This window comes from Rhinopithecus bieti, unplaced genomic scaffold, assembly GCF_001698545.2.
Source record: "Rhinopithecus bieti isolate Rb0 unplaced genomic scaffold, ASM169854v2 scaffold_1012, whole genome shotgun sequence".
Lineage (NCBI taxonomy): Eukaryota > Metazoa > Chordata > Mammalia > Primates > Cercopithecidae > Rhinopithecus > Rhinopithecus bieti.
The window spans coordinates 2806180-2833914 of NW_016803312.1; the positions used below are offsets into that span (position 1 = coordinate 2806180).

General features: G+C 44.3%; 1 protein-coding gene across 2 annotated transcripts in view; it reads right to left on the reverse strand.

The window, feature by feature from the left end:
• Positions 1 to 7455: 7455 nt before the first annotated feature.
• The window catches only part of MCM10 (minichromosome maintenance 10 replication initiation factor), a 51270-nt gene continuing 30990 nt past the window's right edge, over positions 7456 to 27735 (reverse strand). For both annotated transcript variants that reach the window (XM_017874676.1, XM_017874669.1), the window contains exons 11-20: positions 27059 to 27159; positions 26109 to 26219; positions 25904 to 26021; positions 22925 to 23153; positions 20444 to 20588; positions 19405 to 19523; positions 16256 to 16369; positions 13473 to 13618; positions 8153 to 8195; positions 7456 to 8059 (exon numbers count right to left, since the gene is read on the reverse strand). In XM_017874676.1, coding sequence (XP_017730165.1) covers positions 7976 to 8059; positions 8153 to 8195; positions 13473 to 13618; positions 16256 to 16369; positions 19405 to 19523; positions 20444 to 20588; positions 22925 to 23153; positions 25904 to 26021; positions 26109 to 26219; positions 27059 to 27159 — 1210 coding nt within the window. In that variant the 3' untranslated portion in view covers positions 7456 to 7975. The remainder of the gene's footprint in view (positions 8060 to 8152; positions 8196 to 13472; positions 13619 to 16255; positions 16370 to 19404; positions 19524 to 20443; positions 20589 to 22924; positions 23154 to 25903; positions 26022 to 26108; positions 26220 to 27058; positions 27160 to 27735) is intronic.

Genomic DNA, 27735 nt, shown 5'->3' on the forward strand with positions numbered 1-27735 from the left:
TTGTGATCTGCCCGCCTTGCCCTCCCAAAGTGCTGGGATTACAGGCATGAGCCACTGCGCCCGGCCTGGTTTACCTATTAAACTAACTTTCTACCACGAATAAAAACCTGTATAGTTAATTTATAGTTAAGCAGTTTTTGAAAAGCTTTCCAAAAAAGAAAAAAAGAAAAAGAAAAAAAAACCTTCCTATAGGAATGGCAATGGAAATGTTTGAAGGGGATGTGTCTGAAAAGAACCCTGATTTCACACGCAGACAAAGGTGAACATTTTTCTAGATGTCTCATTAGTTTAGACACTAATAATACTTTCGAGTCTCAAATAACACACTAGTGAGTCTGGATCATTTAGTGTGTAAACCCCCAAGTTAAAGACTTGCAGAAATAAAAATGATAATCCCATTCCTCCGAGGCACTGAGGCCTGGAGTACTAGCTTATGATTTTATCAGCTCATGTTCTAAATTGTAATTTTTCGTGCACTCAGTAGAGAATGGAAGGGCACTGAGGGACAAGATATTCTATATTTATATTTTGTATTGTATTCCTCTGTCCTTTAAACATTTTAAACCATGTGTATTCAAACTATTTTTAATTACAAAAGTCAAGATAATATGGAAAGTGGCAAAACTTTTAAAAAAAGTGTTAGTACATTGTAAGATGAGAGTATATCAAAGTCATCAGTTGTAGACTAGAACATTCATATTTAATAAATTTCCTTATGGACAAATCCCTTAACTTTCGAGTCTCAAATAACACACTTTTAAACTAAAGTGACTTACACAATTAGAATGGTATCCTGAAATCATTATTAAAAAAAATAGTACAGCATGTCCTTTAGAAAGTCACTGCAGATGTGGCCGGGGTGTGGTGGCTCACACCTGTAATCCCAACACTCTGGGAGGCCGAGGCAGGTGGATCACTTGAGGTCAGGAGTTCCAGACCAGTCTGGCTAACATGGTGAAATACAGTCTCCACTAAAAACACAAAAATTAGCCGGGAGTGTCAGTGGGTGTCTGTAATCCCAGCTACTTGGGAGGCTGAGGCAGGAGAATCACTTGAACCTGGGAGGCAGAGGTTGCAGTGAGCCAAAGTCACACCACTGCACTCCATCCTGGGTGACAGAACAAGACTCCATCAAAAAGAAAAAGAAAAGAAAAAAATAAGTAATAAAAATAAGACCTGAAAGTCGAAATGACTTCTCGATCCATGGGTTGCAGAATGGAGGCTGTGTTAGCAGGCATGAAAACATTAATCTCTTTGTACGTCTCTGTCAGAGCTCTTTGATGACCAGGTGTATTGTCAACAAGCTGTGATATTTTGAAAGGAATCTTTTTCTGAGCAAGAGGTCTCTACAGTGGGCTTAATGTATTCTATAAACCAGATGTGCTCCAATCCGGGCTTTACTTTTCCATTTATAGAGCACAGAGTAGATTTAGCATAAATCTTCTTACGGGTTCTAGGATTTGGGGAATAGTAAATGAGCATTGACTTCAATTTATAGTCACCAGTGGTCTTAGTCTCTAACAGGAGAGTCAGCCTGTCCTTTGAAAACAGGCATTGGCTTCTTTTTAGCTATCAAAGTCCTAGATGGCATCTTCTTCGAACAGAAGGCTGTTTTGTATACATTAAAAATCTGTTTAGTGGGCCGGGCGTGGTGGCTCACACCTGTAATCCGAGCACTTTGGGAGGCCGAGGCAGGCAGAACACCTGAGGTCAGGAGTTTGAGACCAGCCTGGCCAACATGGTGAAACTCTATCTCTACTAAAAACACAAAAGATTAGCTGGGCATGGTGGTGTGCACCTGTAGTCCCAGCCACTTGGGAGGCTGAGGCAGGAGAATCGCTTGAGCCTGGGAGGCAGGGGTTGCAGTGAGCTGAGATTGCACCACTCAGCATTCTAGCCTGGGTGACAGAACAAGACTCAGTCTCAAAAAAAAAAAGTTTACTTAGTCACCGTGATCAATAATCTTAGATAGATCTTCTGAATAATTTGCTGCAGCTTCCACATTACACTTGCTGTTCACCTTGCACTTTTATATTATGGAGACAGCATCTTCATCAAATCTCATGAACCAACCTCTGCGAGCTTCCAACTTTTCTTCTGCAGCTTCTTCACCTCTCTTAGCCTTCACAGAATTGAAGAAAGTTAGGGCCTTATCTTCCACTCAAATCACTAAAACTTTCTCCATATCAGCAATAAGACTTTTTCACGTTCTGATCATTTGTGTGTTCACTAGAGTAGCACTTTTAATTTCCTTTAAGAACTCTTCCTTTGCACACACACCTTGGCTAACTGGTGCAAGAGGTGTGTCTTTAAGGCTATCTCAGCTTTCAACGTGCCTTCCTGACCAAGCCTAATCACTTTCAGATTTTGATTTAAAGTGAGACATGCAGCATGGACTCTTTCATTTGAACACCTAGAGGCCATTGTAGGGTTACTAATTGGACTAATTTCAATATTGTTGTGTCTCAGGCAATAGGGAGACTTGACGAGGGGAGAGAAATGGGGGAATGGTTGGTCGATGGAACAGTCAGCACATACATTTATCGATTCAGTTTGCCACTTACATGGGCACAGTTCCTGGCACTCCAAAACAATTACAATAGTAACATCAAAGATCATTGATCACAGATCACCATAACAGATATAATAATGAAAAAGTTTGAAACATTGTGACAATTACCAATATGTGACAGCTACACAATGAGAGCACATGTTGCTGGGAAAATGGTGCCAATAGGCTTGCTTGATGCAGGTTAAAAATCGCAGTACCTGCACAGTCCAAGAAAAGGAGATATTCCTATTCCCAAAATACAGAAAAACCTGTTAGTTTACCAAAAAAGATATCAAATGGTCAATAGCACATGAAAAGATACTCGATACTATTAGTCATCAGGGAAATGCAAATCAAAATCATGAGATTCTACTACACATCTATCTGTAGGAGATTGGTCAGAGTTGTGGCAGAAATACAGGGAAAGAAACAGGCTTTCCGAAAGGTCAGAAGGCTCTGCAAAGCTTCAGGGGAGAATAGCTGAAGGCAACTGTTCTCTAACCCTGAGGCAGAGGGCAAGGAGTAGGTACAAGGGAGTGTAGGGGAATTTATCTTAAATAGGCTTGTTTACTTATGTTGACGACCTTTGATCAGGCGCACAATGTTCCTTGAAAGGGGAACAGTAAATGTTAATTACCTGCAGACTGTGTTTGCTCCAGGCTTTCTGCATTATGTCTGCACTGAATAAAGGCAAACAGCTCCAGCTTCTCACTGCTGCACTTTGGCCCCTAGAGCCTGGCAGCCCTCTAGCTGCTTTTACACTGCATACCTGTGTCTGAGTACTCCTTTCATCTGTCGCTCAGCCAGGGTCTGTGGGACAGACCCAGCATCAGAATGGCTAAAATGAAAAAGGTATTGGTGGGGAAGTTAGGTAAATGGAACTCTCGTATATTACTAGTTAGTGTGGAAAATGGTACAACCATGTTGGAAAATAGCTTGGCAGTTTCTTACAAAGCTAAGATATACTGAACACATAACCTAGAAATTCCATTCCTAGATATTTACCCAAGAGAAACAAAAACATATCCACAGAAAGACTTATACCTGAATATTTATAGCAGCTTTATTCAGGACACCCCCAAACTGGAAATCCAACCCAAATACTAGGAGGTGAATAAATTCTGGGGCATATTCATACAATACAATAAACCATGGATCCATGCAACATGAATTGCAAATACTATGCCCAGTGAAAGAAGACAAAGTGTGTCCTGTATGACTCTGTGTATATGAAACTCTTGGAAAGACAAATCTACACGATAGTGATAGAAAATAGATGAGCAATTGGCTGGGGCTTGGGCTGGGAAGAGGCAGAGACCTTTTGGAATGATGACAATGTCTTGTATCTTGTGGTGTGGCCATGCAGATGTACACATTTGTCTAAGTGTAGCCAACTGCACGCCTAAGATATGTGCCTTTTACTGTATGAAATTTAAACTTTGGTACAGTCGATTTTAAAAATACCACTATACACGTCTGTAATCCCAGCTACTAGGGGGGATGAGGCAGGAGGACTGCTTGAACCTGGGAGGCAGAGGTTGCAGTGAACCGAGACTGTGCCACTGCACTCCAGCCTGGGTAACACAGCAAGGCTCTGAAAAAAACAAAAAACAAAAACAAAACAAAACAAAAACCCACTATAGAAGTCTTGGTCAAGCAACGTTCCCACAGACTTGGTTCCAATTCTGTTTCAGGTCTTATTTCCAAATTACTTAACCAACTTACAGGTGTGCACCACCATGCCCAGCTAATTTTTGTATGTTTAGTAGAGACAGGGTTTCACCACGTTGGTCAGGCTGGTCTCCAATTCCTGACCTCAGGTGATCCACCTGCCTCGACCTCCTAAAATGCTGGGATTACAGGCGTGAGCCACCGCGCCTGGCCAGATTTCACCCACCGTTCTTGAGAGCTGTGTTAGTTCCAGATCTCTAGCCATGGGATCAGAGAAATCTATTTTACACCTAATGGGTTGCTACTAGAGATATACTTATGCAAACAGATTTGTGCTCCAGATTTTCTAAAATGTCATTAGGTATAATTTCACCTGCTACAAACATCAAGCTTTACTTCTGTCTTGGTCAGCTTTTACACAGAAACCCACTCCATGCAATCTCTTCCTGTCAACTTTGTTACCCACCAGTCCCCTGAAGCTTTGAATGTCGAAGTTCCCTTTGGGGAAAATTCCACACCCATTACTCAGAAGTTCCTCATTTGCTATTCAGGATGGTTGGTATCTGAAATCCTTCAGATTTCCTTTTGATGTTTGGAAAGGGAAAATTTATTTTAACAAAACTCAAGACAAAGATGATTTTCTTTAAAAGCCATTTATTTCCTCTAAAGAGAAAAAGGCACAGTAAAAAGAAAAAAAAAATCTATTGTGAAGATTATAAAATTTAGATCGATGAGGTTCTCCTGGAAGGACACGGCTGCTTTTGTTTGCCAGTTCAGATCACTGTGTACTTACCTGCTCCAGTGGCTTGTGATTACACATTTAATCCCTATGTTACCAAGGACAGGTTAAGAAAAATAAAACACATGTTGGATTTGCATGAAAGCATTTCACAAAGGTTGATAAGGAAGGTAGGATTAGTCTGGGCACAGTGGCTCATGCCTATAATCCCAGCACTTTGGGAGACCGAGGCAGGTGGATGACTTAAGGCCAGGAGTTTAAGACCAGCCTGGGCAACATGGTGAAAACGCTTCTCTATTAAAAATACAAAAATTGGTCAGGCACGGTGGCTCATACCTGTAATCCCAGCACTTTGGGAGACTGAGGCGGGTGGATCACTGAGGTCAGGAGTTCAAGACCAGCCTGACCAACATGGAGAAACCCTGTCTCCACTAAAAATACAAAATTAGCTGGGGTGGTGGCACATGCCTGCAATCCCAGCTACTTGGGAGGCTGAGGCAGGAGAATTGCTTGAACCCGGGAGGTGGAGGTTGCGGTGAGCCAAGATTGCACCATTGCACTCCAGCCTGGGCAAAAAGAGCAAAACTCTGTCTCAAAAAAAAAAAAAAAAAAAAAAAATAGCCAGGCGTGGTGGTGCACACCTGTGGTCCCATCTACCTGGGAGGCTGAAGTGGGAGGATTGCTTGAGCCCGCGCGGTGGAGGTTGCAGTGAGCCAAGATTGCGCCACTGCACTCCAGCCTGGGTGATAGAGCAAGACTCTGTCTCAAAAAAATAAGTAAAATAAAATAACAAGTTTCTCTACTCTATCCTACCAACCGCTTCTCATCCCCGAATATGTTAAGAAAGCACATGCACAGAGTACCTCAAAGCAAAGTCCCCCAAGATTGAGCAAAACTAAGAAGTGACAATTATATTTTAAATTTATTTTAAAAGTTAAAATCAAATTGTAAAAAGGCATCCAGATACTGCTCACCCTCAGCCTTTACAAGCACATTATACAACTTATAAAACAATATACAAGTGAATACTGACTGCAATGATACCCTCTGTTCAAACAAGACCATAGTTTTTCCCATAAGAACGGGATTGCTCAGACATCAACCTGGTGTTCAAGTTCTGTGTAGTTGTGACCTATTTCATACACACAGCTGTTTTAAGTTAATGAGATAAATAAATCTACCCTAAATGAGTCATTAAAAACATCAGTTTCAAGTGCTTTCTGGTTCTTATTAATAAATACTTTATTCTTTTCTTTGTTAGAAAAAATTAAAAAGAAAAGCAACCTTCTATAAAGCAGAAGTATACTCCTAAAAGAACAGTTATTAGGACGTACCCTTAGGAGGAACACGAGTTAGATATAGCACCTTCCACCCAATTAGAGCAGAGTTTTATGAAATCTAAGGCATGTAAATTTTATTTCTGGCTTTTGAAAACCCAAATCAACCATCTCCCACAACAACCTCCCAAAAGCGTTATGTCCCTAACATAATAACATCTTAGGGGAAACCTAAATTACTTTTAGCTAGAACTCAAGCTTCAATAAAATAATTCAACCAATTTACCCAATCTCTAGCTGGTGTCAACATTCACTTAGGTCAGATGATATTTGGAAAAACAGGTTGCCCAGACCGAAGAATCTCCTGAATGAAACCTTTGCTGTGGTAATTTGCACAGGGTTTTCACCTTTCATTCTCTTTCTTTTGAAACAGAGGTGGGCGGATTGCTAGTGCTCAGGAGTTTGAGACCAGCCTGAGCAACATGGCAAAACTCCATCTCTACAAAAAATACAAAAATTAGCTGGGCTTAGTCACGCCCGCCCGCCTGTAGTCCTAGCTATTTGGGAGACTGAGGTGGGAGGATCACTTGAGCCCAGGGAAGCCGAGGCTGCAGTGAGCCGTGATCGCACTACTGCCCTCCAACCTGGGTGACAGAGCGAGACCCTGTCTTAAATAAAAAAATTTAAAAAAGTAAAATGAGATGTTACATATTTCTATTACAGGGCTCCACAATAATGCAAGAGCAGAGAGCTTACTGTCTCTCTCTGTATATAAATTGAAATGCAACGTGGTTCACTGACTTGATCAATTTCAAGGAGTAAAACAGAGATAACAGAATGGAATGAAGAAATCTGGCTTTTAATATCTGTACATCGCCGGGCGCGGTGGCTCAAGCCTGTAATCCCAGCACTTTGGGAGGCCGAGATGGGCGGATCACGAGGTCAGGAGTTTGAGACCATCCTGGCTAACACGGTGAAACCCCGTCTCTACTAAAAAATACAAAAGCTAGCCGGGCGAGGTGGCAGGCGCCTGTAGTCCCAGCTACTCGGGAGGCTGAGGCAGGAGAATGGCGTAAACCCAGGAGGCGGAGCTTGCAGTGAGCTGAGATCCGGCCACTGCACTCCAGCCCAGGCGACAGAGCAAGACTCCGTCTCAAAAAAAAAAAAAAAAATCTGTATATCAAGACTATATTAAAGGCAGTGACCATAATTATCTAGATAGGGAAAAGTTTTATTATTTGTAGAAATCCAGTGCTAAAAAATACATTTCAGGATCACTTAGTCCAATCTTCCTGATTTTACAGACGAGAAAACTGAAGCCCAGAATTTAAGCAACTTACCTGCAGTGAGAGTTAAGCTAAATTAATTCTTTTGCCTCTGGGTGTTCATATAAACACTAGAATTTTATTATGACAAAGAAGTGAACACTCTATAATCAAAAGATACAGAAACACAGCTCTCTGTTTACCTTCCAGATTTGGGGCATGAAGTAATGCAATCATCCACGCTGAGCTTAGAAAAGACAATGATATCTTGGTTTTCCACTTAAATGTCAACGTTAAATGTGGTGTCACACCAACCCAATGGCAGAAAGTAAGGAGGCAAAGCTTACGGGCTTAACAAGCATTTGTTTTTGACGGCGTCAGTCAGGAACCAATGGACGATACAGAGCCAATCCTTTGCTTTCCAGAGTCACAGGAGGCCAGGAAGGCTGTGGGAAAATGTCTGAAGTTCGGGTTATTTAAGGCTATTCAGAAATTTGGCATGTTCCTCTCCTCTTGGTAACAGAGTTTCTCCTCCTATCTTTGGACCAGTCTTTTCCTAGAAAAATGAAAATATTTTAATAGGAGATGGTTCAACATTATTAGCATGGGTCACTAAAAGGAATCAAAAATTAGTAGGCAAATGGCATACCTTTAGCATTCCGTCCCGTTCCCATTTGTAGAGGCCACAGTTACTGAAACAGACAAGATGGATTGACTCAGCAGGGTGGTGTAGGCCCACACATGTAAAGACGACGATGCTCACTGCACCTGGGGAGAGGGGCCCCCCATTCAAGGAGAAGCTGTTCGAGGTGACATTTGTATTGTATACCAAATCTGAGGTTATGCTCAAATGTGACTAAAACTAAACTTGCAATGACTTGGGAAGTGGTCTGTAGGTCCTTACAAAGCTAGAGCCTTCAGAGATGGAGTTTCAAATGATGGTACCACAGAGATCCATGCGCTGCAGGTAATGAACACACCCTTGGTTTTTACAGCTGATGGTGGTTGGGATGAGACTCAGACTTATGGAGGTGCAGGATAATCTATGTTTGGCCCCTTCCTCCTCTTTTTTTGAAGCAGAAAGGTTGAGCTAAGAAAGGAAAAGTCTTCTTTCTAGTCTGGATCATCCTTCTCCCTTTCTCTTTATAACCCAAAAGCCTTTACTCACTATCTTTTCTTTTCTTTTTTTGGAGATGGGGTTTTGCCACGTTGCCCATGCCGGCCTCAAACTCCTGGGCACAAGTGATCTGCCCGTCTCAGCCTCCCAAAGTGCTGCGATTACAGGTGTGGCCACCACGCCCAGCCTCTTTACTTTCTTTTTATTCAAAGGGCCCAGGGACTGTTGTTTTGTTTTTATTTTTTTTAGAGACAGGGTTCACTCTGTGGCCCAGGCTGGAGTGCAGTAGTACGATCACAGCACACTGCAGCAGCCTTGATCTTCAGGGATCACGTGATCCTCCTGCCTCAGCCTATTGAGTAGCTGGGACCAAAGGTGTGCACCACCATGCCCAGCTAATTTTTAAATTTCTGTAGAGATGGGGAGTCTCACTATGTTGCCCAGGCTGGTCTTGAACTCCTGGGCTCAAGTGTTCCATCTGCCTCAGCCTCCCAAAGTGCTGGGATTACAGGCATGAGCCACCAAGTCCAGCCCTTCTTGCTCCTTTTTTTTTTTTTTTTTTTTTTGAGTCTCGCTCTGTCGCCCAGGCTGGAGTGGCCGGATCTCAGCTCGCTGCAAGCTCTGCCTCCCAGGTTTACACCATTCTCCTGCCTCAGCCTCTCGAGTAGCTGGGACTACAGGCGCCCACCACCTCGCCCGGCTAGTTTTTTGTATTTTTTAGTAAAGACGGGGTTTCACCATGTGAGCCAGGATGGTCTCGATCTCCTGACCTCGTGATCCGCCCATCTCGGCCTCCCAAAGTGCTGGGATTACAAGCTTGAGTCACCGCGCCCAGCCTTGCTCTTATTTTTAACATGGTGGGTGACTTCCACACTGAGAAGGGATGTGAACACTATGGTGAAAACTTATTTCCTACGAAGTTTACTCTGGGGAAAAGAGAGAGAAAGAGAGAAGACATATAATAAAGCCAAGGAAGTATGTCTGCCAGCTCCCTTGGATTTTAGAGGGTTGGTGTGGGGTGTGGATGCTCTGCCTGTCTCCCCTTACCCTTACCTAGCTTAAGAGTCTACTCGTATCAGTCTGTTCTCATGCTGCTAATAAAGACATACCCCAAGACTGGGTAATTTATAAAGAAAAGAAGTTTAATGGACTCAGTTCCACGTGGCTGGGGAGGCCTCACAATCATGGTGGAAGATGAAGGAAGAGCAAAGGCATGTCTTACATGGCAGCAGGCAAGACAGCGTGTGCAGGGGAACTCTCCTTTATAAAACCATCATATCTCATGAGACTTATTTGTTGTCATGAGAACAGCCCAGGAAAGACCTGCCCCATGATTCAATTACCTCCCACTGAGTCCCTCTCACAACTTGTGGGAATTATGGGAGCTACAATTCAAGATGAGATTTGGGGTGGGGACACAACCAAACCGTATCACAATTCCTGCCCTGAAAGGTGGCATGTCAGTGGCCGTAGCCCTTACAGCCTCCCAACCATCACCTTCCACCTCCAGAGACTGGTTCAGTATCAATGGAGAGAACTCTGGTAGTCTATCAGTAGATCAATGATAAAATTGTGAGAAAAAAAAAATCACTATTCTAGTCAGGAGTCAGCAAACTACAACCCCAATCCAGCACATCGCTAGTTTTTATAAATAAAGTTTTATTTGAACACAGCCGTGCCCAGTTGCCTGTGTATTATCTATGGATGCTTTCAGGCTACACCAGCAGAGCTGTGTGGCCGACAAAGCCTAATATGTTCACCACTGACATTTTATAGGCAATGTGTGCTGACTTCTGTTCTAGATCAAGAACTAGCCAAGCATGGTGGCTCACGCCTGTAATCCTAGCACTTTGGGCAGCTGAGCCCACCAGAGCCCAGGAGTTCGAAACCAGCCTGGACAACAGAGTGAGACACTGTCTCTATAAAAAAAAGTAAATTTAAAAAATTAGCTGGGTGTGGTGGTGCACACCTGTAGTCCCAGCTACTCAGGAGTCAAAAGCAGGAGGATCGCTTGAGCCCATGAGTTCAAGGCTGCAATGGGCTATGATCATGGCACTGCACTCCAGTCCACACGACAGAGTGAGACCCTCTCTCAAAAACAGAAGAGAAAAACAAACAAAAAAAAAAGCAACTGACAAAAGTCCAGAAAAGCGTGGTTCTTACAATCACAGTGCCATCTGGAGGCTGAAAGGCATCGTGCCCTTCCATTTGTGCCTTGTACTTAATGAACAGAATTTTTTTGATTTTTCTAACGTTTTCCGTAAGCTCTTACTATAATGACATTTTTAGTCATCTATTTTGGAAAGAAGTCAAGTATCAATATATAAATAACTACTTAAAAAATTATAATCTAGATTGTGAAAAATTGGCAAGCCACCTCCTGGTAAAGTGATGAACTGGCCCGGGTTCCTGGCTCCCTCCCTAGGATCTCTGGATTGACCCGGGAGAACCTGAAGTGAGAGTGAAATATGAACTCCAGGAAGTAAACAACAAATGAAAATAAGCAAGCACACAAAAAGGCAGTGGTACTATCCCAGTGAGAGCTCTTGACAGGAATAAGAACTCACTGAGGTGAAAGCACTGAGGTGCTGAGGCCAGGGGACACGTGTGGGGAGGGCCTAGGGTGCCCGCGGGTGAAATGTAATGGGTGTTGCCATGGGCACGGTCATCAGTTAGGAACAGCAGACGCGATGAACACAGACACATCCTACAAACACAGAGCCGAGTGAGAAACGAAATCAAATGAGACATATAATTCTGTACCACCTATGTGAAATAAATACGGCTGCAGAGCAAGCAGTACACGTTCACAAGAAAACTAACAAGAGGATCACAGCAACCATCTGAAAATGGCTGAGGATGGTGTGAAGGGATGGGATGGAGGGAGAAGGGGTAAGAAGAGAACATGAATGAACCGGGGAGGGCACTGGATGGACCCGCGATGGCGGCGTGCTGCACCAGGGAGGGTTTCTTAACCCAGCTCCGGAGGTGCCACCGTCATATTCTACGTGAATGATGTCCCTTGACTGTCAAACACGGCAGCTCTGCCTCTGTATCTGACGTTGTCCCAAAAAGTAAAAAGAGAAACAAAAGATCCTTACAACACACACAGTCAGCCCTCCACACCTGTGGGTTCGACCACTGCATCTGTGGGTCAAAAGTATTCGGAAAAACACTCATCCTCAGAGATATCATCTTACACCAGTCAGAATGGCTATTATTAAAAAGGCAAAAAATAACCAAATGCTGGCGTGGATGTGGTGAAAAGGGAGCGCTCACACTGGTGGGAATACAAATTAGCACAACCTCGTACAGAAAACATATGAAGATTTCTCAAAGAACTAAAAATAAAACTACCATTCAATCCAGCAATTCCACTACTGGGTATCTACCCAAAGAAAAAGAAATTGGTATACTGATTTCTGCTCATGTATGTTTTATCACAGCACTAGTCACAATAGCAAAGACATGGAATCAACCGAAATGCCATCAAGAGATGACTGGATAAAGAAAATGTGGTACATATACACCATGGAATACCGCTCAGCCATAACAAAGAATGAAGTCATGTTTTTTACAGCAACATGGATGCTGGAGCATGTTGGCAACATTTTTCACTTAGGATAATGTTGCCATTATCCTAAGTGAAAAAACTCAGAAACAGAAAGTCAAATACTGCATGTACCCACTTACAAATGGGAGCTAACATGTGTATGCTAAGACACAGAAGGTGGAATAATAGACACTGAAGGGTGGGAGGGGGTGAGGGAGGAGAAATTACCTAACGGGTACAATGTACATTATTTCAGGTGATGGCTACACTAAAAGCCCCGACTTTACCACTACACAAACTATCCAGGTAACAAAATTGCACCTGTGCCCCTTAAATTTATACAAATTGAAAAACAAAACAAATATACATATATATGAAGCACAATAAAAAATAATACAATAAAAAATATAACAACTATTTGCAGCATTTACATTGTATTAGGTAATTTTTTTTTTTTTTTTTTTGAGACAGAGTCTCACTCTGTTGCTCAGGCTGGAGTGCAGTGGAGGGATCTGTGCTCACTGCAAGCTCTGCCTCCCGGGTTCATGCCATTCTCCTGCCTCAGCCTCCCGAGTAGCCGCGACTACAGGTGCCCACCACTAGGCCTGGCTAATTTTTTTTGTATTTTCAGTAGAGACAGGGTTTCACCATGTTAGCCAGGATAGTCTCGATCTCCTGACCTTGCGAGCTGCCCACCTCAACCTCCCAGTGCTGGGATTACAGGCGTGAGCCACCGCACGTAGCTGTGTTAGGTATTATAAGTAATCTAGAGATGATTTAAAGTATATGGAAGAATATGTGCACATTAAATGCAAATACAACACTATTTTATATCAGAGACTTGAGCATCCACAGATTTTGGTATCCTGCGGGGAGAGTGCTGTCCTGGGACCAATGCCCCTTGGATACTGAAGAACAGCAGCTCTCACAAGCTAAAGACATATAAAATGATCAAATAACTCTTTGGAGAGAGGAAAAAAATGTTATGTGCATCCTAGCCCCCAACACACACATACATGTTCACCACCCCCCCTATGATTCTTCACTTATTTATTCAACAAACACTTCTGAGGACCCCCTATGGGCCAGGCACTACATTAGGTGTTGGGGACAGCAGTGAAAGGGCAGGGTCCCTTCCTTCCAGGGATTTCAGTTAACAACTTGAGTCCCAAGGGTAGCCTGGAGCTATAGGAAGGCATGGAATGATTATCCAATGTTCCAAGGGAACAGAATCACAGACTCTGGAAAAAGAGATGAAAATCCCCACGTGGGACAAAGAGCTCCAGGTGATTCTCATACCTGCAGTGCTTGTTTGGGAGTCTGTCCAGGGAGATGCTTCTGTTTCCACAGGGACACTTGAAAAACCTCTTCACGCCGTCATGCCAGTGGTATTCATGCTGCTCACTGACGCAGGTCTCCAGCAGCTTGAAGTGGGTGTAGGCGCACTGCACAGAGCAACAAAAAACCCACACCGCTGGTGAAGAGCTTTTGAGGACAAATGCTCAGCTGCAGTCAGGGCAATCTGCTCCATGATCACCTGGTCTCTCATCACCACCTGGGCCCTTGCTAGGGGACTGGGCCACCTTCGCCTCTTGCTACAGGGACCCGTGTGATTGCCTGACTCCCTCACACTGATACCACTGTTTCTCATATTTGGCCCAATTTCTGATCAGGCACAAAGTACACAATAACTTTCTGTTATTGTGTAACATGTTCCATGATGACAATAGCAAGGGCAGGAGAGGAAAAGTACTGTAAACCCCTAAATAGCTTCGGTCAGTCTGTGCTAGAGTCATTACAGCCCTTTGCTTATATAGGATGCAGAGGCTTGGGATCTATTTAGAAAGACTAATCAGCAGCTCTTTCATTTTCTTCTATGATCTATAAAAAGGATATAGGCTTATTCTTACTCCCTATTTCATTACCAGCAAAGCCAAGACAGAGAGATTAAGGAATTCCCTTTTAATTTCGATCCTCAAAAGGACCGAAGAGAATGAGAAATGGTGGGTGAGCAGCAAAACATGTGCGGGAGAGAGTGATGTAACTTCTGGGAATTACACTGAGTTTGATCAGTAACTCGAGACTTGGGCAAGCTCAGAAAGTGCAGAGCAGAGTGGTGAGCCCAAGGCTGGCATGACAATGGCCCCCTAAAGATATGCACAGCCTACTCCCCAAAACTGTGAGTGTGTGCTGGTCCAGGGTGAAGGGGAATCAAGGCTGCAGGTGAAATTCAGGCTGCTAATGGATAGGGAGATTGTCCTGGATGATCTGGGTGGGCCCAATGGAATCACAAGGACCCTTAAACGTGGAAGAGGTGCTCAGGGCTGGAATGTGAGAGCTCAACCCACTGCTGCTGGCTGTGCTGAGGAAGTGAGGACAGGCGAGGATGCAGCAACTCAGAAGCTGGGCAAGATGATTCTCCCTTACAGCAGCCCCGTCTGCAGGAAACCCGGCCCTGGCTACACCCTGATTTTAGACCAGCAAGACCCACACAGACTTCTGACCCACACAAGAGATAATAAATGTGCACTGTGAGGCCAGGCACGGTGGCTCATGCTTGTAATCCCAGCACTTTGGGAGGCCGAGGCAGGCAGATCATCTGAGGTCAGGAGTTCCAGACCAGCCTGTCCAACATGGTGAAACCCCATTTCTACTAAAAATACAAAAATTAGCCGGGCAGTGTTGTGTGTGCCCATAACCCCAGCAACTCGGAAGGCTGACACACGAGAATCGCTTGAACGAGAGGCAGAGGTTGCAGTGAGCCGAGATTGTGCCACTGCACTCCAAGCTGGGTGACAGAGTAAAACTATCTCAAAATAAATAAATAAATAAATAAATAAATAAATAAATAATAAAATAACAAAAAATATGCATTGTGTTAGGCCACCTCATCTGTGATCATCTGTTATGGCGGCAACGGGAGACCACCCACCAGCTCCGCTGCAGGTCCACCGCTGTGTCGGAGTAAGAGCTGCCATCTGAGGTGAAATGCAATGGTGGGTGTGTGTTTCCTGTCTTCTCAAAACTATGTTTAAAAGAATCATCTTTACTTATGCTCCAAGATAGAAACTTTCTCAAGGAAGTCCTACTTTTGGTGGTAGCTGATTTGGAGCTGACCCTCAAATACACAGGAGAGCTAAACTGTTAAAAGGAGTAAGACAGAGAAAAGTGCACTTGGTAAGTTACGCCCCTTCCACCTCTTCTGCAGGTTTATTAAGTAGGCCGATGTGCCACGCAGGGATCGTGGGAACAAATGGTAATGGAAGGAACAGTGTTCACCAAGAGCTTTCTTCTTTCTTTTTGAGATAGGATCTCGCTCTGTTGCCCAGGCTAGGGTGCAGTGGTGTGATCACAGCTCACTGCAGCTTTGAATTCCTGGGCTCAAGTGATCTTCCTGCCTCAGCCTCCCAAATAGCTGGAGTCACAGGTGTGTACCACCACACCTGGCTAATTTTTTATTTTTTGTTGAGATGGGGTCTCACAATGTTGCCCAGGTTGGTCTCAAACTCCTGGCCTCAAGTGATCCTCCTGCCTTGGCCTCCCAAAGTGCTGCGATTCCAGGCGTGAGCCATCACACCCAACCCTTTCTTCCCATTTTTAATCAATGTTGAGGAATAGAGGACTTAGAATTTTCTAACAGATTTATGATAAAAATTCTGCAAACATTGATGATGATATAATCCACACTCTGGCTTGAGACTCAACAGAGCAGGTTCAGCCAGGAGTAGGAAAGCAGTGGTGGATCATAACATGAGAGGCCAAGGGGTTCAACCATGGTCCCAAGGCCTGAGTGAGGATATGCCAGAACCTGAGAAACAGCAGTCAGAGCCACGTGGACCCAGTGGTCCAGGGGAAGAGATGGGGGCTCTGGTCAAATGAGAGAAGAATTCCCTTTGCAGAGCACAGCAGCCAGGTCAGGCACGAAGCCCGGTCCTGGGCCACCTGCGCCCTTTGCTTTCCAGCCTAATTAACTGACACATCACGAGATAGGGCCCCAGATCCCACAGGTTCTCCATGTGCTGCCGAGTCACAACAGCACCACACAGGGCCCATGGGTTGCTGCAGCCCCCGCCTTCACCCACCGTCTTGCATGTCACAACACGGCATTTCACTTCTCTGATGTTTCTCATCTTTTCTTCCATTTGTTCTTTTTTCACCAGTGGCTCAAAGTAGCGCTCCTGCAGCTCAGCCTCGGCCTGGAATGACAGGGCATATGGAAGACCTGGCATTAAATCCAGTATGTGCTCAGGCAGCGCAGTAAGAGTAACTTCATGATTAGTCAAATGACACAGCTGATAATAATCAAAACAGAACAGAACCGAAGAGGCAGGCTAAGTGTGAGAGGGCTCTGGACAGTGCCTCGATGAGCTGCAAAGCAAAAGATGACGATGCATAGAAACGACCTCATAATATGCAAAAACAAAGGGACATGAGAACATTTGGTGATTTTTATTTTTATTTTATTTTATTTTTGAGATGGAGTCTCACTGTCACCTAGGCTAGAGTGTAGTGGTGCAACCTCTACCATACTGCAACCTCCACCTCCTGGGTTCAAGTGATTCTCTTGCACCAGCCTCCTGAGTAGCGGGGACTACAGGTGCCCACCACGATGCCCAGCTAAATATTTGGATTTTCAGTAGAGATGGGGTTTCGTCCTGTTGGACAGGCTGGTTTCAAACTCCTGACCTCAGGTGATCCACCTGCCTTGGCCTGCCAAAGAGCTAGGATTACAGGCGTGAGCACCTGGCCCATTTGGTGATTTTTAAAGCACCAAATACAAATAAACACTCCTAACGTGACAGTATTATTATGTCAAGTGTGTGCCCAAAGGCAGTTATTTCTACAGTTTGAATACAGACTCCACATATACAATGTACTCCGGGCCCCAACTGGTGAGTTTCCTGGGTGCACGGAACATCAGGGAACAGCACTGAGGGCAGAGATCCTTGTGGCAGAATGTGGGTGCAGTGATGGGGTTAGCGTTGCTCCACAGGCAGGAGGGCCCGGGGCCTCGGGTGCCACAGAGGCGAGAAGCTCAACTCTGCAGGCTGCAGAGTCAGCTCTGGCATGTCTCCTGAATGTCAAGTCCAGTGAAAAGATATGATGCAGAATTGTCTTGTTAGTTATTTGTTAATCAAAGCAAGAGCAGATCATTCGGAATAGTGATACCGAATGGGGATATTTTCAAAACTGGTGGGAGCACTTTCTTTGTTATTGCAATGATTGCTACTTCTGTGGCTAGCAGGGACCAGGGGTGCTGCACTGTCTGCAATGCATGCAACAGTCACCGACACAACCAAGGATTGCTTCTCCTCCTGCCTGGCTTCTGTGTGCTCTATGAGACATCTGTGTGGATGGGAACCTGATTAAAACCCTAGAATTTAACAGCTTTCTACATCACCCTACAATATTTGTGCATGGTTTTAACCTATGTTGACTACTCCAAGAGTAAAACTAGATTCCTGTGTATACTGAGGGACAATGGTACTTTGGTTTCTCAGGATTATTTACTTAAAAACACACACACACACCATCCAGCCTGGGCAACACAGAAAAACCCTGTCTGTAAAAAAAAAAATTAATAAAAAAAAATTAGCCAGTTGGCCGGGCGTGGTGGCTTACGCCTGTAATCCCAGCACTTTGGGAGGCTGAGGCGGGTGGATCACCAGGTCAAGAGATTGAGGCCATCCTGGCCAACATGGTGAAACCCCGTCTCTATTAAAAATATAAAAATTAGCCAGGCGTGGTGGCGGGCGCCCGTAGTCCCAGCTACTCGGGAGGCTGAGGCAGGAGAATCGCCTGAGCCCGGGAGACAGATGTTGCAGTGAGCCGAGATCACGCCATTGCACTCCAGCCTGGCGACAGAGTGAAATGCTGTCTCAAAAAAAAAAAAAAAAAAAAGCCAGTCATGGTGATGCACCTGTAGTACCAGCTACTTGCGAGGCTAAGGCAGGAGCATCACTTGAGCCCAGGAGTTTGAGGCTGCAGTGAGCCCTGATAGTGCCACTGCACTCCAGCCTGGGGGACAGAACAAGACCTTGTCTCAAAAAAACAAAACCTTCCCAGCTCCCCGCCAAAAGTACATTATCTAGTCCTAGCTATTCAGGAGGCCGAGGTATGAGAATTGCTTGAGCCTAGGAGTTTAAGACCAGACTGGGGAACAAACAGAGACCCTGTCTGAACACCCGTCCAAACCCTGAAGCAAAAACCCTACATTATCAAAGACATAGGTCCATGCTATTTACCAAGACACAAACCTATGTGAGTCTCCATTTCTGGCTCATTTACACTGATAAGCCCAAGCCTCTGACGACTTTATTATTTCCCCTAAGCTAGTTCTGCCCCTGCAATTACGAATCCATAATGAAATCTGTATCTTTATCATAAATATTTTCATTTTTTCTTCTTTGCATTAGGATATTTATTGATTTCTCGAAATGACTAATATAGGTAATTCATATTATCTCTGAATTTTATTTCAAGATAAGGAAGCAATACAAAATACTTGTTATTAAAAAGGGTCCTTGGGCGTGATGGGGTTAACTATTGATTTAGAGTATTTGAAATGCCAATATAAAAATACTGGAATGGGAAAACTCTCTTTGCATATTGCAAGGCAGAAAATAGCAGCAGGTAGAGCCATTTAAACATAATTCACAGCCATAACCCAATGCAAACATTTTTACAATATTTATATCTATTTAAGTCATGTTAAATCAAATTATATTCTTCAGTAAAGAGACAAGGACAAAGCTAAAATCTATTAGAAACTCTCCTGTTCTTCAAACAAACTGATATATACCTACCTCTAGATTTACGTAAAAAACAGATTCTTGGCTGGGCACAGGCATGGTGGCTCACACCTGTAATTCCAGCACTTTGGGAGGCCAAGGAGGGAGGATCACTTGAGGTCAGGAGTTAAGAGATCAGCCTGGCCAACATGGTGAAACTATGCCTCTACTAAAAATACAAAAATCTGCTTGGTGTGCTGGCGGGTGCCTGTAATCCCAGCTACTCGGGAGGCTGAGGCACGAGAATCACTTGAATCTGGGAGGCAGAGGTTGCAGTGAGCTGAGATTGCACCACTGCACTCCAGCCAGGGCCACAGAATGAGACTCCATCTCAGAAAAACAAAACAAAACAAACAACAGATTCTTGGTCCTACAGCTAAGCGCCTTGGCTTTGAAGGACATCGGACATTAACACTATCCTTGAGCTTTTGGGCTCTTACCTCTTTCAGGATGCCTGTGTGTTTTGATTTTGCTTTTAGGATTTTCTGAAATTCCTCAGATTCCAGGTAGGCAAGTTGTTCTCTCCTTTTTTTCCTGGCAGGCTCCATTTCATCATCAGCTAGGGCACAAGGAAACAAACATCAGCAGTGACCAAGAAATTTCACAAAGCCAGCGTGCCTCATCGACTCCACTCCCTTTCACTCCCTCTTCCTCTGCCTACCAGCCCTTCAAACTTGATCTACCCCAGCTGGTCTCAGCAGGGAAAAGCTCTCAGAGGTGCGCCAAGAAGCTAAGTAAGCCTAGAATGTGGGGTGGTGGCAGATTTGACCACTAAATTAGAATCTCTTTTTCACCTTCAAATAGGCAGCTGACTATGACAACAGATAACAACAACGTTAAATAATGTTGACAATTACCTTAAAATGATATTGCCAACTTCAGAATTTTAAAAATAAAGATATGGCAATTTAAACAAAGGAATTCTAGTTCTGTCAAAGCAAATTTTTATGCTAATATATATGTACAAAGATCCAATGAACAATCCTATTCCCAAGTATTCAAATTGTGCCAAATTTTATTCCAATTTAATGTGATTATAAAAAAATCAGTTCCAGCTCACGTATGTAATCCCAGCACTTTGGGAGGCCAAGGCGGGCGGATCACGAGGTCAAGAGATTGAGACCATCTTGGCCAACATGGTGAAACCCCATCTATACTAAAAATAAAAAAATTAGCTGGGCATGGTGGCATGTGCTGATAGTCCCAGCTACTTGTGAGGCTGAGACAGGAGGATCACTTGAACCCAGGAGGCGGAGGCTGCAGTGAGCCGAGACTGCACCACTGCACTTCAGCCTGGCAACAGAGCAAGGTTCTATCTCAAAAAAAAATTCAGTTCCACCCGTATAAATTCTATTTAGGTATTCTATACAGGAGGAAATGGAAGTAATTACTTGACACCTGGGTGCTGGTTTTGGTTTAGAACATATTTCCCTTAGAAACAGTTTCTCTTTCCCACTGTTAACTGTGAAACTGCAGTACCTTGAGAAGAAAACATGGTGTTTTTTTCTACACGTTCCTTCACCTCCAGGATGTCCTGAGGGTCCTTTTGCTTCTTCTTAATGCAGTTTGGGTTGGTTTTTGTAAGAATCTGGCCTTTTGCCCTTAATTTGGTGATAGCAGCTAACTAGAAAAAAAGAGATGAGAGAGAGGTAAAGATCTGAAAGATGACAGAGGCACTTATAGACCTGGACCCCTTTTTTGTTATTAACCAGTGAATTCTGGCTGTTCTCTGACAGAAATTGGCAGAACATATCTTAATTTTACTTAGTATTATTAACAGAATTACTAGAATATAATAGCATGGGAGACAGGTCTATATGTTGATGAATAAAGTCTTAGTTTATTTAAATATAACAAGTTTGACATCAGCGAGACTGCAGGCTTCCAGATCCATAAAGGAACCACATCACCATTTTGGAAGTTTTCGAATCAGAATTAAGATAAAATTCCATCCAGCTCTGCCATGGACTAGCTTGTAACCCAGTGAAAATTACTTAATTTCTCATGTATAAAGTGGAAATGGGGCTTGGCATGGTGGCCTATTGTAAACCCAGCACTTCGGGAGGCTGAGGCAGGTGGATTTCTTGAGACCAGCCTGTGCAACATACTGAGACTTCACCTCTACAAGAAATACAAAAATTAGCTGGGCATGGTAGTGCATGCCTGTAGTCCCAGATACTCAGGGGACTGAGGTGGGAGGATCACCTGAGCCTGGGGAGGTAGAAGTTTCAGTGAGCTGGGACTACACCTCTGTACACCGGCCTGGCAGACACAGTGAGACCCTGTCTCAAAACAAACACACACAAAAAAGAGAAGGAAATGATGATATAGCATTGACCTACCTTTGAAGGTCATAGTTGTATGGATGAAATAAGATAATATCTGTAAAGTATGAATCTTTACACAGTAAATACATTCCTGGCCAGGTGCAGTGGCTCATGCCTGTAATTTCAGCACTTTGGGAGACTAAGGCAGGTGGATCATTCGAGGTCAGGAGTTCGAAACCAGCCTGGCCAACATGGTGAAACCCTGTCTCTGCTAAAAATACAAAAATTAGTTGGGTGTGGTGTGGTGGTGGGCACCTGTAATCCCAGCTATTCAGGAGGCTGAGGCAGGAGAATTGACTGAACCCAGGAGGTGGAGGCTGCAAGTGAGGCGAGACCACACCACTGCACCCCAGCCTGGGTGACAGAGCAAGACTCCGTCTCAAATAAATAAATAAATAAATAAACAAATAAATAAACATAGTAAATAAACGGCACACACATATCACAGGTACGGAGTAATATAGACATATGTCATGGTTATTATAGGTATTACTGCTATTATTATAGGTAAGGTTTTGGCATATAGCTAGCCTTTGCCCTTCATTTGGCTGCAGCTGCTAACTACAGGGAAGAGAGAAGCTTGATCAGGGTACTCAGGAAACAGGCACTTGGGGCTCTGGGTGCCTTACCCCTACTTCAGCCACAGCAGCTCAGTTTCACCTGTCATGGGACTGGACTTTTATGTAAGATTTCTTTTAAAGAAGGATTCTTGATGCCTGTAGTCCCAGCACTTTGGGAAGCTGAGGTGGGATTGCTTGAGTCCAGGAGTGTAAGACCAGCCTGGGCAACAAAGGGATGCCCCTCTCTCTACAAAAAATACAAATATTAGCCAAGGCCTGGTGGCATGTGCCTGCAGTCCCAGCTACTACTTGGGAGGCTGAGGCAGGTGGAGCAATCGATCCTGGGAGGTTGAGGCTGCAGTGAACCATGATTGTTCCACTGCACTCCAGCCTGGGTGACAGGGGGAGACCGTGTCTCAAAAAAATAAATAAATAAAATGGCCAGGCATGGTGGCTCACACCTATAATCCTAGCACTTTGGGAGGTCGAGGCAAGTGGATCCTTTGAGGTCAGGAGTTCGAGACCAGCCTGGCCAACATGGTGAAACCATGTCTCTACTAAAAATACAAAAATTAGCCGGGCGTGGTCATAGGCGCCTGTAATACCAGCTACTCAGAAGGCTGAGGCAGGAGAATCACTTGAATCTAGGAGGCAGAGGTCAGTGAGCCAAGATCATGCCACTGCACTCCAGCCTAGGCGACAGAATGAGACTCCATCCAATAAATAAATAAATAAATAAATAAATAAATAAATAAATAAAACATAAAAAATGGATTCCTTAAACCACCATTTTACAGTCTCGCCTCAACAATTCCAAGAATTTTTTTCCTACCGTCAGTGCCTCTGGTTATAAAACACTATCTTCCTCTAGGTTACCTCTTGTAGCCTGACGAGAAAAAGTGTTGAGATAACAGATCTAACTTTCTTTTAATATTATATTGACACTACCATGTTTTCAAATTATGCTGACTCTAATGATCACGATCAACAAACAGCTATTAGGTGTCTGTCTTCCTCCAGCTCTGCCCTAAAGAATGCAAACTCAAGTGTTAAAGAGAAGAGATGCCAGTTACCTTTTTGGCTTCTGCTAAAGCACTCAGTTTTGGTCTTGGTGGTGGTGACTCATCATAAAAGAGAACATCATCTCCTTCCAAGATGCCTCGCCCCAGCTTGGGCGTCATTGTGGCCAGGGCTCCCTCCAGCCTGGGGAACTCGGATCCTGTCTGTGGAGGCTGAGCAGGGGTTTGTCTTGATGAGGATGGCACAGCTGGGCTCTTGACTTCACTTGAGCTCTGCAGAAATCTTTAAAGAACATACAGTCAAAACATGCAAACAGGGTTTACGAAAATAAAAACTCTGGAACTTAAGGTGGACTGGGAGGCGGCAGGCAGGCCACCAGCTGGGAGCTAGTTGTTAGCAAAATAATGTCCCCTTCTTGGCTGGTAATTCAAATTTGCACACAATAAGAACAATATTAGCTTTACTAACTCCGCCATTATTTGAGTTTTCTTTGAATAAGCTGTAATTGTCCTAACACTTTAGAACTGATTAGTGTATTTATCAATCGGTTGTCCAGGGGATGCCATCCACAGTGCACATAGCTGAAGATGCGGTGTGAACTATATTCCCACCCCTACCGTCAGCTCTAGGGCCTGTAAGAACTCATTGCATCTCCCTGCATCTTCGTTTATGCTACTGGGAAGAGACAATACACGTGAGACATTTGGAAGTCATTAACGAAAAGCACTGTAACTTAGAGATTATTTTACAGCCCCCCCCCCCTTTTTTTTTTTGAGACAGAGTCTCGCTCTGTTGCCCAGGCTGGAGTGCAGTGGCATGATCTTGGCTCACTGCAACCTCTGCCTCCCAAGTTCAAGTGATTCTCGTGCCTCAGCCTACCAAGTGTTGGGATTACAGGCGTGAGCCATCACGCCTGGAAACAAATAGTTTTAAGAGCTATTTTACTTTTATTTTTGGAGACAGGGTCTTGCTCTGTCATCCAGACTGGAGTGAACTGGCATGATTGCGGCTCGCTGCCTCTCTGCTTCCCAGGCTCAGGTGATCCTCCCACCTCAGCCTCCCGAGTATCTGGGACCACAGTGTGCACCACCCTGCTCAGGTAATTTTTGTATTTTTTGGAGAGACAGGATTTCACCATGTTGCTCAGATTGGTCTTGAACTCCTGGGCTCAGGCAATCTGCCTGCCTCAGCCTCCCAAAGTGCTAGGATTATAGATATGAGCCACTGAGTCAGCCTTGTAAGAGATATTTAAAAACAAACAACAAACCTCAGAAATCATCTAGTCCAAACTTATCATCTGATCAATGAAGAAACTGACGCCTAGGATCACATTACTCACAAGGGCCAGACTCAAGACGGGAGCCAGCCCATCCCAGAGCAGTACTCTTCCCAACCCGACACCCACTCTTGCAAGCTCCAGGCTGTGTTTGCAAACTGCCTATCAAATCCTGCGCAAAGATTAGGTTTCCTTGGCCAACAAAACTCTGAAAATTTTCATTATGCAATGCTTCAAACTGATGGGCACTCTCTATTTCCCACGAGGCCCCCAACTCTGTACATATTTGTATGCCCACGTATATCATTTATGTCACCTGTAGGCTCACGATGAATAGCTCTATAGATATCCCACCAGCACCTCAAACTAATCTGCCTGAGAACAAACCCATTCTCTTACTTTCCCAAAGAATTCCCTCATCTTATCATTGACTCCCTTTCGTGGATGTTGCCTTTCAGCAGCCCAGATTCGGGATGGCAAAAGGTTCAGCACCAGAGCACATGTGTGAGCCCAAAACTCGGCCCTAGCATAAACTAGCTCTCTGACCTCCAGGCACACTATTAGTAAAACAAGGCTGAGAAGCCCCCGGAGGCTCAGATGCTGTGTTTATGGAGTACGTATTAAGTGCCTGTGAACCGCAGCTCTCATCAGTATTCAGATGACCTGAGTTCAGGAATCATTCATTTGTCCACCTACCATATGCATTTCCACTTGATTTTTTTTTTTTATTATTGGCTGAAGCCAAGTAACACATTTCCACTTGCTTTTGCCTCTAAAAGGACTCTCTATTTTTGCTTCATTTTATCATGTATCCAAAGAACTGTACTCTACTCACTGGCTCTGCCTGTCATAAAAAACTGAACTGTGGCAAAAGCCAGAAATGGCAGCCAGGCAAATCACTTGCATCCAGGAGTTTGAGACCAGCCTGGGCAAAATGGCAAAACCCAGTCTCTAGAAAAAAACACGAAAATTAGCCAGGCATAGTGGCACATGCCTGTAGTCCCAACTACTTGTGAGGCCAAGGCAGGAGGATCATTTGAGCCTGGGACATGGAGGCTGCAGTGAGCCGAGACTGCGGCATCACACTTCAGCTTCGGTGACAGAGTGAAAACCTGTCTCAAAAAAAGAGAGAGAGAAAATGACAGCCAGCAGGTGAACCTATGCTCTCCCCTTCACAAAACCCTCTTTACATACATGTCACCTCTTTCCCTTTTCCATGGTGATAACGACTCTAACCTGTACCATTTGGTGTTGGGAGTCACCAGTGTAAGAAATAACACAGCCTTAAATGCTATTCAGGCCAGGCGCGGTGGCTCAAGCCTGTAATCCCAGCACTTTGGGAGGCCGAGACGGGCGGATCACGAGGTCAGGAGATCGAGACCATCCTGGCTAACATGGTAAAACCCAGTCTCTACTAAAAAATACAAAAAACTAGCCGGGCGAGGTGGCGGGCGCCTGTAGTCCCAGCTTCTCGGGAGGCTGAGGCAGGAGAATGGCGTGAACCCGGGAGGCGGAGCTTGCAGTGAGCTGAGATCCAGCCACTGCACTCCAGCCCGGGCCACAGAGCGAGACTCCGTCTCAAAAAAAAAAAAAAAAAAAAAAAGCTATTCAGGTTATGGGAAAACTATTTTAAACTTTCAGAGTTAAAACGCTGCCAACCGAAACCTGAAGTCACATTCTAGAAATCGATGAAGACGTTCTGAGGACGCCTGAGATGGATGACCCAAACAGGGAATATTAAATCTGCTCCTCTTACCGCTTCTGTATTTCTTCTGATTTCCTTCTCCTCATCTCCAGCATACGCTGCTTCTGTTGCTTCAAGAGTGCTGAGGCCGAGATGGACTGGATGGCAGGTTTCGGGATCCCCATGATGCCTGCAACAGAAGCCCACAGACTGAGGGGGTGTCCTGGGCAGCTGAGGGAACACAGGGACACACGTGCGGCTGCGCAGCTGATGGTACCTGAAGCCGTGGTTTTGGCTAAATGCTGTTTTAAGTTCCTGGCTCCACACGTCGGCAGGTCCATCAGTTCCTTGAACTCCTCAGAGCAAGACAGGCTCCTCTGGGGTATTCCTGTGCCAGGTCAACACCAGCTTTAGAGGATTCACATTCAGATAGTTTGAGGTCATATGACGTACCACTTTCTAAACTCTGCACTCGTAATTTTAGTCATATGTAAACGAAGAAGACAGAATACCAAAAGGAAAGAAAAGAATCCTTAACCTCCATCACTGGACTCATAGGATGGCAGGTATCCTCAGTATATTTTATTTCTAGTAATGATTAGAATACTAAGCCCTTAAAACTGGGGGTGATTCCATACCCTGTTTCTGGAATACGCACTAAGGATAAGGGTCCCTGACCACGGTTTATGACCATAAGCCCAGGGTGGGGGCTGCATTCTCTGATCAAGACTTGTTTTATTTTATTTTATTAAAATTTTTTTGTTTTATGACCAAGACCCATTTTAACAAAAGATACCCAGTAAGTTTGGCCAGGAAGGTAATGCTGCTGATTCTAATGCTGGATGTAAAGAGGTGGACCCAGACACACCAAGAAATTCTAAAAAGCATACCAAGGTAAGACACAGCTAAAACCAATGTGCTGTTTTTTGCCTTAAGGTCCTGCAAACCAGGCTTGATTTCTTTAGGTTAGACCACACAACTCACTAAGTACAGGTGATAAGCGGATTCTTCTTACTTAAGAGTATGAGCTGTATCCATTTTCAACCCTAAAGACTGCTTGCTTATTTATTTATTTATGTGCATGAATAAGTTTTTAGTGGTGATTTCTGAGATTCCGGTGCACCCATCACTGGAGCAGTGTACGTTGTACCCAACGTGTAGTCTTTTATCCCTAAGACTGCATAACTAAACTGGAGAAAGAAATTTCTTACGGAAAAACAAAATTACCGAGTTTTTGCTGTGTTTCCTGGATGATCAGGTTTGTGCCCTTAACGACCAGATTACTCAGAGTGGTTTGAATCTTCTTCTTAGGGGCCACAGCTGCTGCACTGAAATGACAAATCACCCCAAAAGGAGAATCACTAAAGCCCTAATGCTCTGATGAGGTAAAGAAGGCATAGATATCATCGTTTATGACACACACTGTCAACATTTCTCAAAACACCATCTAAGAAGGCTTTCTTTTTCTTTTTTTTTTCTTTTGAGATGGAGTCTCGCTCTGTCACCCAGGCTGGAGTGCAGTGGCCGGATCTCAGCTCACTGCAAGCTCCGCCTCCCGGGTTTACGCCATTCTCCTGCCTCAGCCTCCCGAGTAGCTGGGACTCCAGGCGCCCGCCACCTCACCCGGCTAGTTTTTTGTATTCTTTAGAGAGACGGGGTTTCGCCGTGTTACCTAGGATGCTCTCGATCTCCTGACCTCATGATCCACCCGTCTTGGACTCCCAAAGTGCTGGGATTACAGGCTTGAGCCACCGCACCCAGCCTAAGAAGGCTTTCTTAATGTCCCGGCCCAATAGCATAACTGGTTTATGCACTGTGTCACAGACAAAAAGCTAGAGGCCCTCTGCTTGAGGTCATTCTGGAACGAAATTTGGCAAAAGAAATAAAAAAAAAAAAAAAAAAAA